General features: G+C 44.6%; 1 protein-coding gene across 3 annotated transcripts; it reads left to right on the plus strand.

Moving 5' to 3' along the window:
- Positions 1 to 342: 342 nt before the first annotated feature.
- Positions 343 to 15,147, plus strand: LOC134547238 (cytochrome c oxidase assembly protein COX20, mitochondrial). Of its 3 annotated transcripts, none has more exons than XM_063390961.1 (4): positions 12,158 to 12,391; positions 13,866 to 13,980; positions 14,099 to 14,183; positions 14,632 to 15,147. In XM_063390961.1, the coding sequence occupies exons 1-4, from the start codon at positions 12,359 to 12,361 to the stop codon at positions 14,771 to 14,773; spliced, it is 375 nt and encodes a 124-aa protein (XP_063247031.1). In that variant the 5' UTR covers positions 12,158 to 12,358; the 3' UTR covers positions 14,774 to 15,147. The 3 variants fall into 3 exon arrangements, with proteins under 3 accessions (XP_063247034.1, XP_063247031.1, XP_063247032.1); XM_063390962.1 differs by having other exon boundaries at positions 12,170 to 12,391; positions 14,120 to 14,183; XM_063390964.1 differs by lacking the exons at positions 12,158 to 12,391; positions 14,099 to 14,183; positions 14,632 to 15,147 and adding exons at positions 343 to 1,822; positions 8,839 to 8,916 and having other exon boundaries at positions 13,866 to 13,936.
- Positions 15,148 to 18,098: the final 2,951 nt, after the last annotated feature.

The raw sequence follows: 18,098 nt of genomic DNA on the forward strand, positions 1-18,098 counted from the left end.
CATAAAGAACTTTACAGTACAATTAATAAGCAATCAGATACCCCTTAATTTAGAAGCAGAACTTGATAGTCTATAATCCATCAAAGGAAGAACAAAGCCCCACAGAAGACACATCTGGTGTTTTATGGAAGAAGCGTGTAGCTCACAAGTGCCTGTAACTGCAGCATTGAAGATACACAGCATGAACATGATTTGCCAAAGACCTGCTTCTACATGTAAGTTTAGCTGATCAATAGTATTTTAAAGAACATAATGGTGACTCCATAGAAGAAAAATGAATGAATGAAGCAAAAGAATAATGCATTTTGTGATATATATAAGGCAGTGATTAAACATACAGAAAGGGGAGCTCTGCTTGGGTTCTTTGGTCTCAAGTTGCTGGACAGGCAGGGCATGATTCAGTTACCTACACACTGGCATTGAGTGCCTCTTGATTTAGTACATAAAGTGCTTTTCCAGCTGGTTTAAGTCTGTCACGGGAGTAACAAAACACTCATACCTGAAAGGAGCTTGTTTGGCACAGGCAGAGTTTTCAGGACTGAGTAAGCTCGCCATCATGTAGCCTTTCCCAGATTTGCTTCAGAACCTTCCTCCCAGCTCGTGTCAGAAAAGGCTCAGATGTTCCTTGGAGCCTTGCCAGAGAGGGTAGACGCTGATGTGAGGGAATCAGCTTTCCAGCCTACTGCCTTTCTTCCTGGATGAGCAATTTATCTCAAAGCACTCCACCTCCTCTGAACACCTCTCACCCACATGGGTAGCGTTCCCTGAGAGAACAGCTCAGTAGTTTTCCTGATGAGTTTGCAAAGTGCTTGGCTCTGTGCTCCAGCTGGTCCAGCCATGGCTTAGCACTCAGCAGCTTCTAGGAAAAGCAAAGAGCCAGGGTGCTAAGTGGTTGGGGCCAGAACAGAGGCAGGAGATGGGTCCCATAGGTGCCACAAAGCAACCAGATACAAAGTCTTGTATCCAGCTAAGACTAAGGAGGAAGGTTGGTCAGAAGATAAGGCAATGCTCAGAAGATAAGGCAAGAGCCTGGACAGAGAAAGGGACTCAAGGAAACCGTAGAGGAAAGACTGTCTGCCTTTTAAGAAGCCAGTGAGTAGAGGATAGCTCTGTTTTCCAAATCTTTATTCTGTCGTACAATGTAATTTAGAGAGTTGTGTTGTCAGTTTTAACTCCTTGTCTATTCTAACAAAACAGCCTTGGACAGCAGTGTGATAAGAGGTGGAGAACAGCAGCACACAGTCAGTTCAGCTCAGCACCCTGGGTGACATCCCAGCAGAGACAGCAACCCTGCCTGCTCAGGGATGCCAGTCCAGACCTCCCTCTGCTCTCAAAGCCTCAGGCTGCCCCTAAGACAGGCAAACAGATCAGGGAATGAATGCTCACATCTGACTCCTACATTGTTCAACTGGTCCTTCATTATTCAGCCAAACATCAGCTTTCAAACCAGTCCAGAATTTGCTTGACCCACAGCTGTAACAGGAGTGGAGACTGTGAGTTTCAAAGTTGGTTCCCAGTGTCCCTTTCCCATAGCAGCACACAAAGCATGGGAAAGTCACCCAACAGCCCTGTGCCAATTGTTATCTGAGAACCTGGCAGATGCAATTTGATCACAGAGCGATAACTGAACTCTGTCTCAGATCACAACAGAGGGGCCTTCTGACAGTGTCACTGAACATTTCCTCTGCAGCTTTGGTTCACAAACCCAGGCATTCCTTCAGCTCCCCGGTGCTGCCATGCACCGACACTCCAGCATCCTCAGCACCGGGACAAGAGGGACAAGAAACCAGGGCTGCCAGATGCACACCCAGAACTGCTGCAGGTGAGTCCAGCAAATGACTTACAGAAAATCTGTGTGTCCTGATCACTGATAAAACAGTACAGTGGTTTGGGTTTGTTTTGTTTTGTTTTACTGACTCATGCATTTGGTTTCTCTGTCTGAGAGCAGTATGTATGTGAGAACTTCACTTCCAGGAGCTAGCAGAATTTTCCCCCAGATGGAAGTTCCTTGGTCAGTAACCAGGGCAGAGACAGAAAGGTATTAATCATGCAGAAGCAGGAGGAAGTTTCCTTGCTGACAAGGTTCCTTAAAAACTCTTCAGGGCAGAAGCCACCAGCTTCACCTCTGACCTCTCTAACCTTTATCAAATTTTCTGTCTGTGGCTGTTGCCTACAGAGCCATTTTCAAGTTACTTTACAACTTGTTTTTTCCCCAGAAATTATACTAACAAATTTAATAAATTTAAAAATATCAGTAAACTTTAAGACTTTGGGAGGTTAGTGTTTTGCTAAAATATCAGTGAATGTGTGTTAAAAGGGATTCAGGAAACTTTTCAGAAACTTAGCTGGTTTAATTATGAAAAAATTAACCAATGCTTATATAAATCTGCAGACTCTGGACTACTTGTATCTGACAGCTTTACAAATAAGCTACAATCAATCCACATGCCATTCTTTGTAACTACAGATTGAAATTGTCTAAGAATGTGAAATTAACTGAAAAAGCAGCACATTTGTGGATACTATTTAAAAAAATAAATTAGCACTTTCTTCAGCTGAAGTCTGCATGATTTTGTCAATTATCTGTCTCAGCTCTGGATGTGAAGTCAGTCACTTAAAAGCCCAGTGACAGGTGACAGATTGTTCTTAGCAGAAACACCCCTAGTTACTAAGGAGCTGGTGGTTACTGAGACTTAAATAAAAACAAGTGCTTAAATTCTACTCCTCTGAATGCACAGCAGCTCTGTGGGTTTTTTTTGTTTTTTTGTTTTTTTTTTTTTTGAGAAATACCCAATAAATGAAATGGTGAGGGTTTGGGGACCATTCCATGATTTAACTTAAAAATAAGAGCGTAATGCCTAAGATTCTTCTTAGGGGTTGGTCTTTTGCCACAACTTAACTGAGTAGATAATTATGTCAGTTATTGATAAGATTTTAAAGAGATCTCTAATGTGTTAAAAACCTGAAACTTGCCTGTAGCTAAGTCGGAAAAAAAATCCAGAATTTTGAACAGCATTCATTTGTTAGTATTCGTGACGAGCATTTGAAAAAGATGGGGGATTTAAGACAAACTGCTGGATTGCAATGATCATCCTGAGTGATGAGTTTAAAGGCAAATAGATGTAAAAAGGAAACCATAAACTAGGGGAATGCACTTACTGCTCCCTAGCACAAGAATGAGATGAGAATCAGAAGGAACCAACACCATTATTCAGAATTATACTGTCAGAAGCCCATGTTAGTGCTCTGAAGAACCATCCATCACAATAAGCCCTCTCTTTCTCTTCCTCACCTGAGAAATGGCCCCTTTCTGAAGCGCGGCATTTGGCGATGGTTGTTGAATATTCTGCCAACCACAGAATCTCCCAGGACTGGAAGAATAACTCACCAGCTACCTCTAGCTGGTGTTAGCCTAATTTAGCTTGAGCAGATGAGAAAAACCAATCTATCAGACATCAATTATCTAAGAATTTTAAACAGTTTGTAAGTGAGACAATTAAGCACGTGTTTAGTTTCTGCTCTTGTTGCTGCAGAGGTACTGAGAAGGCACAAGTCAGACATGCTGGGAAAATAGAACTATCAGCACAGGAAAATGTATGAGAAAATAAAACCAGCAGCATAAAGGAGAAAACCCTTCTGCATAATTCAGTGGCCCCTGAACGGATGCCCATGCTCAGGAGGTCTGAAACTCAGTTTAGGGAGGAGGTAGTTGTCTTGCTGGTGAGGGCAGCAGCACCGTGCCCTGCCCTAGGGAGCCTCTGGAAGGCTCCTCCAGCAGCACCGCTCGCACAAGGAGGGGGATGGCAGCAGCTGAGTGCAGAGTGCACACTGACCCCCCATGTCCATCTGGGAGCAGTTCCCCCAGCAACCCAAAGAGCTCCAGCTGTCCTACTATTTCCCAAAACCTCAGAGCTCAGCTTCTGCACTACACACGCTCTCCCCCTCCCTCCAAATTCTGATGGCTGTCTTGCATCAGGTGCTCTCTAGAGTTAATGACTTCAGCTCAGCACCCGATGCTTTAGGCAGGAAACCAGGATCCTCCAAAATCAAAATATGACAGAAGGTTGCAGCCCTCAGTAGCCAGTCACCAACAGACTGACTCAGCCTTCAGCCAGGTCACAGTGAGGCATCAGGAAAAGAGAAAACAAAATTGGATCCAAAACCACCAAGCAACAAGATATGAGGTATTTTTAATCTCTGCTGCTTCTCAGAAAGCAGCAGAAACCACACCAGGTAGAGAAATATTTATATGCTAAATTAACACTCTCAGTGTGCAAGACATGAAGTCATTCCTGTCACGAACGAGAAAAACCTTGAATTCTTGCCAGGGAATCTGGACACCACAGCAGGACACCTGAGGTGCCTGCAAATCTTGAACAACTGTTTGGAAATAAAATGTTGTGTTTGACTTTGAACTCTCAAATCTCATCCTTGCAGACTGCCTGTTTCTTGTGAGATCCCTCTGAAGCATGTGCAATTTTTTTCCTTTACCCCTTGCCAAAGGTGTGTTATTTTGTGTAGGAGATCCTGCCCTAGCAGACTGAAACCAGCCTTTGTAGCACGATGAAACAACATACACTGACTTCTCTGAATCTCTCCATGTGATTTGGAAGGCGGCTGTCTCAGGAATATACTGTAACTTCCAGTGGAACAAAACACCTTGCATCTGGCAGGGTACTAGCAGACAGTCATGTCACCAGACAATGTGAGGTGGGAACAAGCCAGTGAAATCTACTTTAAACTTGATTACAAAACCAAAATAAAACCCACAAACTCCCTGCCCTCCCCCACTCGCTAAAGAGAAAAAATAAAAGGAAAAAAACCCAATAAGATATAATGAAATCTATCTGATACATCATAATGTTCTGAAGTCGATACATGGCATGGCTTCTGAACATCTTCTCCAGTTTGGTTTGAGTATCTACTTTGATATGCTCTGCTCCTTGAATGTGCCTCCTCTCTCCCTGTACGCTGCTAATTACACATCCACTTGAACAGCACACTGCATGCAGAACATGTCACCAAAGTGGCTCCTGGCACACCATCCCTTTCCTTTCTTACCCTTCAGTTCAGTGATGTCACTGTCTGTGTTATGTCACTTTCCCTTCTCTGGGCTTTAGCCTGATCTTGGCAAAAATGCAAGAACCCCAGTGAGTCATGCAAAAATTTAATTTATCTAGTGTTGGATATATAGGGAAAAGTGTAAGGACAGGAGAAGCGTGCCACGATAACGCCTCAGAATACTCTTGCAGCCTCCAGTGACTTGTGCTGAGGGAATTCTTATGTCTGAGAGGGTGCCTGAGCATTTAATAATCTTCAATATATTTTTTCCCCTATGAATTTTCTAATTTTGTTGTGCTACTTAAAAAGCTTATTTCTAAATAAATTTCATACTCATGCAACTCTTTTCAGTTTGTCATGAATTCTCAGAAACCATGTCTCAAAAGAAACAATTACCATACAAATACCTTATTAGCTCTAGTCTTCAGATTTCCCTCAGGAATTAATAAAGATTAAGCCTGACACATTCATCTGACAGACGTGGAACACGAGGTGCAGAGTTCATAATAACCACCCTCCACACTCTTCGTGATAGAAAGCGCAGGGCAGCCACTGTGTTCTGAAAAATGAAGACGTGAAATGGAAGGGGAAGTTCTGAGGTGAAGTTAGATGAACACGTGAGGAATGGAACAGGGCCAAAGGAAAGTAGCTCTGAGGCAAGAAAGGAGTCCCTTCCACCTTCTTGTGCCCATGACCCTCTGGTTACGAGGTCACCATTCAAATTTGTGTCAGAAGCAGTTTATATCTCCCAATGTCTTCAGTTTAAAAAAAAAACCAAAACAACACAACATACAACTAGTTCTGCAACTTACAGAACTGCAAATTAAGAAAAAAAGACCAAACATGCAGAAATATATAGTACCATCATCTGCTTGAAGTGGATTACAGTGACATACAAGAAAACTTAAGTGTCTGTTAGTCTTTGCCACTGTGTCTTGGTTTGAAAGACAGATATCTGCTAGGAAGGGGCAGGACTTCCCTAGAGATGGAGAATTTAAATCCCCTCCCTCTAAATTATTCCGATTAAAAAAAATTTAAAGGAGCTTTTAGGCAGAGGTATGGGGGTAGGAATAACAGTTCTTTACTAGTATATATGACAAAACGACAAACAAACAACAACTACAGCATCAATAATAAACAGAACCAAGAACCTTGAGGGCTTTCTTTTACAAAAGCCCAGAGCAGTTTGATCTCGGCGCCCCTGCAGGACTCCGAGAGGCCGAGCTGGAAGGGAGGAAAGTCCCGGGCTGGTGGATCAGATGAGGAGCTCTGCGCTGGCAGCTGGAGCAGCAGGGGTGTCCCGGCAGGGCTGGGCAGTGCAGGGCTACAGAGCAGCAGAGGAACCTCAAAGCTCGGAAGAAGCAGCGGCGGTGGGGGGAGGCTGGAGAAAGCGAGTTCAGGATTCCCGGGTACACAGCAGATGACGATAGATTTCCCAGGACGAGGCAGAGGCAGAGGGCAGCTTGACCGTCCTCTTTGGCGCTGAGAGCAAGAGTGCCTCCCCCTCCCCCAGATCTGTCTTTTTTGCCTTTCCCAAAGCTCATCATCTCTCCCCTCTGAGGGACACTCCCAGGGACTCAGAAACAATAGGTGTAGCCTCGTGCTGCTATATCCCTCAAGTACCCCTTTTTGTTCTGACTAAGTAGTCATCAAGGCTTCTTGGAAACTTATGGGAAAAAATTCTGTGAGAAGAAAAAAAAACCCAAATCTAACCCCTAACACACTGATACATTTAAGACATGCTTTATAGACAAAGTAATTTACATTATATTAAAAAAAATGATTACTTAAGAAAAGTTGCTCTATTTTTAGTCAGAAGCATCCTTTAGTCCAATTTATACTAGTAAGTCAGGAAATTTTAAATCTAGCTCTACATCCAACAGTATAGCTGCAATTACAACCCTTATGTTTTATATGAGACGCCTTTTTTAACATAAACTCCTCTTCCTTTTTGAATCAAGTGCCTAAATAACATAAAGAGATTAAAAGATCTGGTAGAAAAAAAAATAAAGCTATTAGAAGCCTGCCTTTATTTCCTTGGCTTTCAGAGGAAGACACTGAATTAAAATTTCTTATGTGTTCCAGATGAAAAGATCGTTTGTACCAGCAGTTAGGAATAAGTTAGGCAAAGTCAGCCCACAGAAACAATCAGCAAAGCCAACCCAGAATAAAACTGTCATGCAGTTGAAAGTTAATTTGCATTAACATTAATGCTTGGGGGAAAAGGGTTTTTTTAAAAATTCAATTGCACAAGTGTGGTTGCTGACTGCCTTGGCAACAAGCAGCCTGCACACGCTCCTGGTGCGTGCCCTGAGCCCACAAGGGTTACTCTGACATAACCTACAGCACAGTATCTCTGCAGCCATCATAATAACCATCTACCCCCAGAAAACCATCACAGAAACACAGAATCACAGAGTATCTTGGGTTGGAAGGGCCACTAAAGATCATCTAATCCTGCAATGAGCAGGTCCTCTTCAATTAGATCAGGTTGCTCAGAGCCCCATCCACTCTGACCTTGAATATTTTCAGGGATGGGTCATCTCTGGGCAACTTGTTCCAGTTCCTCACCACTCTCATTGGGAATAATTTCTTGCTAATATCCAATCTAAATCTACCCTCATTCGGTCTAAAGTCATCACTCCTTGTCCTACCACAACAGGTCCTGCCAGAAGGTTCCCCTCCAGCTCTCTTGCAGGCTCCCTTCAGGTACTGGAAGGCTGCTGTAAGATATACCCAGAGCCTCTTCTTCTCCAGAATTGAAAACCCCCAGCTCCCTCAGGGTGTCTCCATAGAGGTGCTCCAGCCTTCTGAGCATCTCTGTGGCCCTCCTTTAGGCTCACTCCAACACATCCATGTCTTTCCTGTGCTGAGGACCCCAGAGCTGGATGCAGCAATGCAGCTGGGGTGTCACGACAGCAGAGTAGGTTAGAATTCAACCTGCTGGCCACTTTTCTTTTAATACAGTCCAGGATACAGTTGGCTTTCTGGGCTGCAAGTGCAGCTCAGAAACACGTAACTGCAGAACACATTATTCCTATGCACTTGCATTCAGTGACATAATGTTCTCCCCTGGAAGGACAAACACCCTCAAGGCAGCTGAGGACATGAGTGGAATAATCACCCTCTTCGTGACTTCTGGTACCTCTTCATGAATTCCAAGTACCTCTTGCTTTCATGGCTTACACAATGGCACATGGTTACCACAAGCAATTCCTTCACTGCTATTTAAGTAGCTTCAGGGTCACCATGAAGACAAATCCCTGCTGGACATCACAAAAATTTATCTTAAGGTGTGCCCCAGCTAGCCCAGGAACCCAACAGACTGCTACCTTCCAAACATCTTCAACAGAGCAACTTCTTGAGGCACCTGATGTTAATCTCTCTGCTCTCTCTTTGTCCCCATATCGTGGCCAGGAAGCAGCTTTTTTGTGCAGTGCTAACTTTCAGCTGCAGCAGCTGGCAGAGCTGGTGACACAGAGAAGGCAGGATTGCACAGCAAAGAGGAGGAAGGCCTGGACCACCTCTGGTGTCAGCAGCCCACCTTAGAACAGTTTAAGCTGATATCTATGGGTATGAACAGGCAGAGCAGCCTCCGCTTGCCAGTAAGAGCTGCTATGGACAGACCAGGAGAGCCTTTGCAAGCGCCCTGGGCAGAGCATGCAGCCCTTGGGAGATGCTGAGTTCACCAGGAAGTTTAGTTATCTGTCCATGGTGGCCATCAACCTAAAGGGGTTGTCATCCACACCGTCTAATAAATGTATTTCTGTTTCTTAGGACGGGTGTCACAGCTTTTCAGGTGCCTGCTTTTCCACACGGCTACAGTAGTACAGCTTCAGCCAAGAGGTGCTAAAGGTAGGAAATTGCACCCTTGTGTGATGGTTTCCTCCTTCTAGGGAGTACAAGCCAAAATTGTGTTAGAAGTGACAAGATCCATGTGTGTAGGGATTAAACCCATCAGTGAAGTCTTCTGATGAAGGAAATAAACACTGGAGAAGTCAGTGAGCCAGGTTCCTGTCTGCACTGTTGTGACATGAACACTTTCTGTCTGCTGCTTCATGTCCTGCACACAGTGGCCTCCTTCCTGTTGCTGGACTGACAGGAGTTTTGCCTGGCTTGACCTTTAAACACAGAGGTGAAGGGTGACAGAACAAAGATGCTGTCAAAGACCCACCCAAACCATTGACCAGCTGTCAATTTTGGGATGGAAAGGCATACAGCTAAGGATGCTACACTTTATTGATCAGTGCTAATAAAAATAAGAACTGCATAAATGTAGAAGTTCAAACACCTGAGAGCAGGTGGCAATCAGCACACTGTGATGGATAGAAATTGGCCAGGCAGGTCTGCCAAGGGTCTCCAGCTCCACTCAGTGTCATTAAGGAAACAAGAATGTTTAGATATATCAGTTGTGTCCTTTAGGGTCAGAAATTCAAGGCAGCAATTCCAAACTTGCTGCCATATACAAGATGCCTGGCTTCCAGAAACAGCACAGTGTTCCTGTTCATGGAGGAAGGCATGCATGCAGAGGCTTTTGCTGTACCACCCTCCCTGTGTGCACACTGGCAGGATACAGGGGAAGCTGCTCTGGGATGTGCCTCTGCTGGGCCAGCTGTAGCAAGGGTTTAAATATAAGTCGGTTCAGCTCTTGCAGCAAGCCACATTGGCAAGGCAGTGGGCATATTCCAGCAGCTCTCACATTCCCTGTGTGATCACCCTTATAAAATACCACATGCTCACCCTACCTCAATCTCCTTTATCAATTTACAGGCTTAAACCTGAATTTCAGTGAGCTAGAAGCAGCTACGCTCATTTTTATTTGAACCTAGCATGTGAAAAAGAAGACCCTAGTGCCAGAGCCTTCAGAGCACATGAGGGTAGAAGCAGCAGAAGTCCAAGGCTCACACTTCAAGAGCCGTGCCCTCCTCAAGTGCTGGAGGGCGTCACCCCGTGCCCTCTGCACACCCTGGCATCCCAGGTCCCTATGGAACACGAGGGAACGATGGCTGCGTGCTTCAGGCCATCCCAAGTGTCCCTCTTCTCTCAGGCTAAGCAGGCTCCAGCTCCAGCACCTTCCCTCACCTGAAGTACTGACAAGCAGCCTTCTTCTGCGTACTTCTAATTCCACAAAGGCTAATAGTAATTAATGTTGGAGCAGCTTCTGAAGGACAAGAAGCAGAGCTGTGAGGTGCAGCCGTAAAGCAGAGTAATGACCAAGTACCAAGGAGAGGGGGAAAAAAATTAGAATAGTATTGTTAATTGTAGTGTAATTTGTATGATCTGGATATTTGGGAAAGGATAAATGACATATAGGGAAAACCATGTACTTTTCCTTAGCCTATATTTGAATCAGACAGAAGAGACTCCATTTGTGTATTTTGCTCTCTACCATCTTAATTCTTTCAAAGCAAAAAAGACCCTTCCATTCTTTTCTTTCAAAATATGAGCTGCTGCAGGCCAGGCCACCTCATTGGCAGTAAAAGCAGTGTCTCTTTTTCACCACTGTGCCCTTGGTAATCTCGGACATGTCAGCATTCTCTTGGGATTCCTTGCTACATTCCTCAGTATTTGTCACTGCTTAATTTTTAAACCAACTAAAATAAAACCAGACATAAGAAGCTTTTCCAATGGAAGATTATGTCAGTAATTTTGGTTTTTGCATCATGCAGCAAATGTCCTGTTTGCATCACTACATACATAATATAATTAATTTTAAAAAGGCCATACTACTCACAATTTGAGGGACTCCTACTGATCTTTTTAAAATGGATAGCAAATGTATTGAATCAGTGTGTTCCGTGAATTCAGAGCTCTGCCAACGATGTCTACAAAGACAACAAAAGAGTGATAGACTGGGACTGTTGGGAAGGATTGAGATATGTTTCTAATCCATGGGAGATTTAAAATAGCTCATGCAAATGTGCAGTGGCACTTTGCAGCTAGTGAAACATGAAATTTGGTTGTGTGAAAGTACATTGTTTCCAAAATCCCACAAACACGGGAGAAAAAAAGAAGTAGTAAAAGAAAATCCAAATGGACATAAATTTCAGTGTGTGAAAAAGGCCATTTTATTTAGTACACGATTAAAAAAACCCCAAACACATATTAATATTTAACAAGTCTGAAGATATCTCACGCCTCGTAAGTCGGGACACACTATTTTTTAGATCAAAGAGCAGTATTGCCCATCTCCCATCCTTGTTATACTTCATTGCTAAGATGGAAAAGGTCCTAAATTGAAACTATCCTGTAATTCGCTACTTAGCAGGGAGAGCCTTGTTTTCTTGCAGCAAAATGTATTTTTACAGTATCCTGGAGAACTGTCCCTCTGTCCTAAGTCACTTGGCACGATTCACCTCTGCAGGTAAATTTACCTTACTGCAGGTACAGTGACACACCTGAGGGGTCACTTCCAGCCTGTCCAGTGCCTCAGCAAGGCTCACCCGGGCTGAACCCCCTGGGGTTGGGTTGTGCCCGATGCTGCTCCGCATGGCCTCACAGGAGCCATTTTCCACAGCGCTTCTGAATCCATTCTTCCTCCACCTCCCGTTTCCCGCTGCCGCCCGGGGACTTTTGGCCCAGCGGCAAAAGCCACCTTTTCCCTCGTCCCATTCCAGCATCCTGGGACGCTCCCACTGACAATCAGCTCTCCCCCATCCGCGGTGGGGAATATACATCCCCTCCAGGCTGGCCACGCTCCGCCAAGGATCCCAGAACCTCCTTCTCCCACTGGGTGCCACCCCCTGAGCGCGTGTGGCACCCTCCCAGCCCCGCTGCTTCTCTTTTAGCTTTTAACAGCTCGGCTCAGCCCGACCGCGGCAGGGCCCCTATGGCAGGACCTATGGCGCCCGGGATGCCGGAGCGCGGCGTTGCCGCGTGTTCCGTGCGGGAGCCCTGCGGATTCCCGAGGCCCCGCGGACACCCGAGGCCCTGCCGATTCCCGGGGCCCCGCGCATTCCCGGGGCCGCCCTCAGCCCCGCCCGGCCCGGGCGCGCGCCCGCGGCGGGGAGCGGGCGGGCGGTGCGAGGCGAGGGCGGGGCCAGCGCCGGCGCCCCGCCCCCGGCCGCGTGCCCGCGCGCGCGCGCGCCCCCCGCGCCGTGACCCATTTCGCCGAACAAAGGATTTGCGCTGGAATCTCGCTCAGCGCCGGGACCTAAAATGGCGCCGGCGCGCCCGCCCCCGCCCTTTCCGCTGGCGCCATAGAGACGGGGCGGGCGGAGCGGCCTCCCCTCGCCGCCGCTCTGTACGCGGGCGCAGCCTCGGCTCGCTGGTGCGGGCGGGAAGGCGCTGCCGCGGCATGGCGGGCGAGGGCGACTCTGAGCCGGGGAAGGTAATGGAGGGCGGGAGGGGGGGGAAACGGCGAGGGGCGAGGAGGAGAACGAGGGTGATCATGAGGAGGAGGAGGAGGAGGCAGCCCCTCATCGCTGCAGCCCCGCGCTGGGGACACGGGAGGTCATTGCAGAGCGGCAGTGACCGCCGGCCCGCCGGCCCGCCCCGCAGTGTCACCGCCCGAGGAAATAACGAGGGAACAATAGACGGAAACCTGCGGCAGAACCGAGGCTCTGCAGGGCCAGGCGGGTGCGGCGGGGGTTGTTTGTGCTCCCCCGGGCCCGTCCGTGGGACCTTCTCTTGGCGGGCCAAACACCGTGGTGAGACTGGAGGGTTCGTGAGGCCGGTGGGCAGCAGAGGTCAGAGACAAGAAATGATGCCCAGCAACAGGCTGAGAGGCTGTTTTAAAAGGATGCATCGCGCTGCATGGATGTAGCAGGCATACCTTCTTAGCCAACAGCAGCAACATATCAAGTGACTTCTTCCCCATGAGAGCACTTGAAATTACTCATTAGGAGATACGACCAACATAGACCTCATCCTTTCTGTCTCGCTTGTACACAGGGACAGCTGATGGATGTCCCTGGGGAACATGGATAAAACTGACGATGGGGATTTCCATGCTTGCCATCACCACAGTGACACAATGACTTGTCTCACAGAGTTGACAGCCCTCCACTAGCAGTCGTTTACTGTAGTACTCCGTCTTCAAAATCTACTTTGACCAAATGGAATACCTTCACAACAAAATAAAACAATCACATTTGATGAATTTTGGTACAGTTGCACACGTGATTCTTCATGCTCTAATGATGTAAGCACAATAGAACGAAACGTGTTCTCACACTGTCCCTGACCAAAGGATTGATAGCAGAACAATGTGCAGGTGTCACTGAGGGGCAGCTGCCCTGGCCCTGACCCGTGTGCCCAACCCCTGGCCTAGACAGAGGGTTAGGTCATAAATTAATGGTTTATACATGTTACTATTCAGTATTCAGTATAAGGTTCTCTACTACATTCTTGTTCTCCAGTAAGTAAACTTTTTTCCAGCACATTTGCTGTTTCAGGTACTAAAATTACATGGCATGACTAACTGCATACTTGATTGTAACCTCCTTTGTTTGCTGTGATGTAACAAAAATCCTGGATTCTTAAGGGTCAGCTCCCTTCCTTTTCTGGGGAATGTAAAGGTAAAAAAATAAAGTAGATATTTTTTAATATTCAGTAGAAAGGATGGATCAACAGTTTTGTGCAAAACTACATTATGTAAATTAATAGTTAACTCTTCCAAAAACATCGCTAATAGATCTGTACCTGATCACTTTTGGTCAGCTGGAGGCAGTAAGTTCTTGGTTGGTTGTACTTGACTATTAAGATAACAAGTCAGTTTTACAGTGGAGTTGGCATCATAGACTTCCACAGAAGTGATTCTTTAAATTTATGGTTGGGTGTTTTGTTTTTTTTTTGTCTTACAGTCCTTTAAACTCCTGGGATTTCTTGATGTTAAAAATGTCCCATGTGCACGAGAATCGGTGCTCTATGGCTCCTTGGGGTCTTTAGTTATGGGTCTTGGACATTTTTTAGCAACTAGTAAGTACATATTCCTTTTGGATTTTATATATTTATTTGCAAGAAAAAAACCTATTTGCTGTTAGGTGTTATTAATAATGGAAAGTCATACAAGTTGTTTTCTCTAACTTTTCATAAGATTTCTTTGGTTTTCTTTCAGGTAGAGTTAAAAGATCTTGTGATGTTGCAGTTGGTGGCTTTATTTGCACAATGTTAGGATACTGGTATGTAAAATGCTTCTTCAATTTGACAGACCTATGCTGGGCAAATTGTACAACATGATCCCTGTGTTTTTCAGTTTTCAGAAATAGTGTTTCATGTTGGTTTTGGGACTACTTTAAAAAACCTGCCTAGCAAAGCATCCTCTTCCTTCTCCCTAAAATACTTACTTCTTTAAAGGATTGAATGTTTCTGTTTATATATATATATTTAAATACTTCCTATTATTTTTGGAATCCTAAGTGTTCATCTCCCCCACTTATTCCCATTTTCCTTAAATCTTTTTTCCTTTGCACACCCCATCTTTGTGTCCTCATTCCAAAGGCAGCATGCTGAATTTTAGTTGCATTATCACATGAGATTGCAACTTTTCAGCTGCCTGAATGGCTCTGGTTTGATACTGCCACTCATATAAAGCAGGGAATCGTGTTTTCTTTTTGTCCTCTCCTCTAGGTTTTACTGCAGGTACAACTTGGCCCAGCAAAGGATCCGGCAAAGAATGCTTAAAGAAGGAATGAAAAACAGAGCTTTATTTGAAGGCAGTTATCTTGATCCAGGAAAGGAACAGACTGGCAGTGAAAGAAGGGATTCATAGGTTGCTGTGGAGGAATTGTGGTTTAATACATCTTCGGGAAAAGGTGGTCCAAAAAAAAGTCAGTCTATACTGCAAGCCTGTGAGGTGTCTAAAGCTGGTAAATCATGGTTTTCCTAGCAAACCTGCGCAGGAAATTCATAGTGAATCTGTTAAGTCTGTACAAGCCTTGCTTTGTTTCATGTGTGTATGTGACTGCACACATTTGGAATGACATCCTGTTAAACATCTGGGAGCTGATGTGTTCTCTTGCAGGGTCTCAGAGGATTAACGACAGTGATTTGGGACTGCTTTAACTTCCATTATAAACAGAGTGTGGTTTGTTTTAGCAAAGTTGTAATTACATCTCATTTAAATACAGGAAAATATTTCCATCACCTGTTGAGTAAATGTGTCCTTCAGTGCTGTTATTAGCATGGCTGTTTGTAAAACAGGAATATATAAACAGTAGGAGAAGGCTTTGCTTGTGCAAGGTGGGTGATATCAGCAGCCTTTGTAAGATTTCAGCTGCAGGATAACCAGATAACTTACATACACTGAAGCTGAAGGATTTCCATCTTTGTTCTGTCTGTGAAGAAAGTCACACCTCAGAGCAGTGAATAAAATCACACTTCAGAGCACTCTAAACTATGTAAGTATATAATTTTCTACTTCGTTAGAAATCTTGCTACTTAAGACACTCCCCTGTTTGTGGAATAATTATATTATTTGTAAGTAGCAATGTTTGCTTTTTCTTTCATTTTTTTTCTTTAAAGGTGTGTTCTACTTAACTATTTCACTGTATGTTTTTCAGTTAAAAGAAATATCACTACATAATTTCAAGGAAACCATCTTATTTGAAATACAGTGTTAGGTCTAATAGCAAATTGGTAAAAAGATCAGTGATGACATCACTCGCTTGCCTCTGCCTGCTAGAGTGACACAATGTTTTATTTTTTCATATAATGATTTATGGTCTCATGCTGTAAGCACTTTCTAGTCTAAAGGCATTGCACCAAGCAAAAATAGTTCCTTTTCCCCCACCCTGAACTTAGTGTGAGAGTTTGTGATCTGTTGTTAATTCACATTGGTGCAGGGAGGTTTGGGAATCTAGATGTAAACAACACTATTGCTCTACTTCTTTATTTGGAAATATACTTGAGAGCACTAAACAAACATGTTATTTACACTGAGAAAATTAAACTTTTCCCTCTGTGGATTAGCCTCTTTTAGGAAGAAAGCAAACCTATATACTCTAATTCCTTTTTGCCCCTCTATTCCTCGTGTTTCTTTTGGAGGAAACAAAGATAAATTTTATTGAGGACATTGACTCCAATATTTTATATAAAAAGTCGTCAGAAGAATTAATGCAATGAAACACTTCCTGTCCTCACTGCGAGAATCCAAACTGAGAAGTTAATTGGTAGCTAATCCAGAAGAGAAAAATGTGTCCCCTGGTTCTGTGTTGGTGGGGGGCCAAGGGGACGGGAGGCTTCTCCTTGGGGCGAGGGCTGTTGCTTCGTGAAGCCCTTGGAGCAGCAGCAGGAAACTGAGTGAGCCATGAAGCTGGTCTTAACAAGCTCCTGTTTTAATACATGATGGAGTTCTTTCCTATTTGACCTAAAAAAGAAAGTGCAACCTAAGCAGGGGGTCTTTTGTCTGTGAGGTCATAGGTCAGCTGGGGGGTTTGGGCAACAAAAGCACAGGGATGAAAATTCACTCTTTGGCAAGGAGCAGTTGTAGAGAAAGAAGAGAAGGGTGTTTTGTGCTGATGGGAAAGAAGTTAGCATGTGCATAATGGCATCCTTCAAAACACACTAATACTATGGTGAGAAAATAGAAGCAGCATTATGATACTGTGAAAGTCAAAAAAATCTGGGGAAAATTGCAGCATTAAATCCTCTCTGGTGTTAATTGGTGTTGGTATAAGTTACTGCATTTAAGGATATTAGCCCAATAGCAGCTTAACTACAGTTTTAGCCATAACTATGAAATGCTAGATGTATCTGCACTGGGTAGATATCCCATCTAATATCTCTGCTTCACTGTGCAGAGTGTAAAATGAGCGTGCCAGATGTTCACAGAAGAACTGGGGAAGAGGCAATGTGCAGGCAGCCTGGCCAGCACACTGGAGCTTCAGTTGACTAAAACTTGAGGTGGAATCAACTAAAAGTTGAGGCCTTTGCTGAGTAGGGCAGGGCAGAGATATAAGACAAGGAATCGGTGAGCAGGACTCAGTTGGTATGAAAGGGGGGCCTGCAACAGCAGAAGGAAGAATGCTCATGGTCAAACATGCAGGGGAAAAAGTCTGGCATAATTCCTTGAAGTGCTGGCTCCAGCTGCTTCCATGACAGCTATGGAGAGCAAATTGAAAGTGACTGATGGGTTACCCCAACTAAAGAGAGAGACAGGACAAAACAAAAGATCTCAAAGATATTAGTTGTCATAAATTAGGATACATTGACAAGAAAACAAAAATGTCTGTTACTTAAGTAATTCTAACATTTGAAAACAATGACTTAACTATTTTTTAAAATTAGTGAGTTGTATCCCTATTTATCTGTTACTGCTAATATCATAAATTTTAAGTCATTGGTAGAAATACATATCACACCTCTGTATTTTATTATCAGACTTGAAATGTAAAAACATTGCAGCTAATGACAGATATGATAGTGTTTGCTTTGCTTTGCCTAAATTTAATGTACCAGACAGTTACTAGGAAGGAAAAGAAATAGCAATTTTGAAGATACTTTGTTTTCATCCCCTTCAGAATAAACCTAAAAAAGGGAGAGAATGAAGTATAGCAACTTGAAACCAGAAGTTGTTAAAACCCTGTTTGTTTTACCGACAGTTGTGTTACGTGGTCACTGAATGGTGACTGACAGGCAGTCAGATTTTATCCCTGAAGTTTGTGAAATCCTTTCTTAAAGGAACCTAAACCACCAGCAAAGTAAAGAGATGGGTTTACGGTCCCACTGCTCCTCCACACCTTTCTCTCCCTGTTCCCTGCAGTAGCAACACCCTGGGAAAAGGCGTTGCAGCCTCCTGCAGCAGGAGTACACACTTGGGACTCTGGCAGCGGCCAGAGGCCACTTGTGCAAGGTGTGTCCTCCGGGTCCTCCGGGAAGGGAGGTCGCTGTGGAGGGACCAGGCTGAAACCTGTAGATCTAAGGTTAATTGCCAGCCCCATTCCCAGAGCTGCTTGTGATCAGGTGGCCTCTGCTCTTCCATGCCTCTCACAGGAGCAAATGTTCTTCTTCAGCCACTGAGAGATGCATCAGGCTGAAAACCCAGGAACCTTTCTGAAGGTGACAGCAGAGGCAATTACAGCTGCCATTCCAAACTT

Source organism: Prinia subflava, chromosome 2 (genome assembly GCF_021018805.1).
Source record: "Prinia subflava isolate CZ2003 ecotype Zambia chromosome 2, Cam_Psub_1.2, whole genome shotgun sequence".
NCBI classification, from domain to species: Eukaryota; Metazoa; Chordata; class Aves; order Passeriformes; family Cisticolidae; genus Prinia; species Prinia subflava.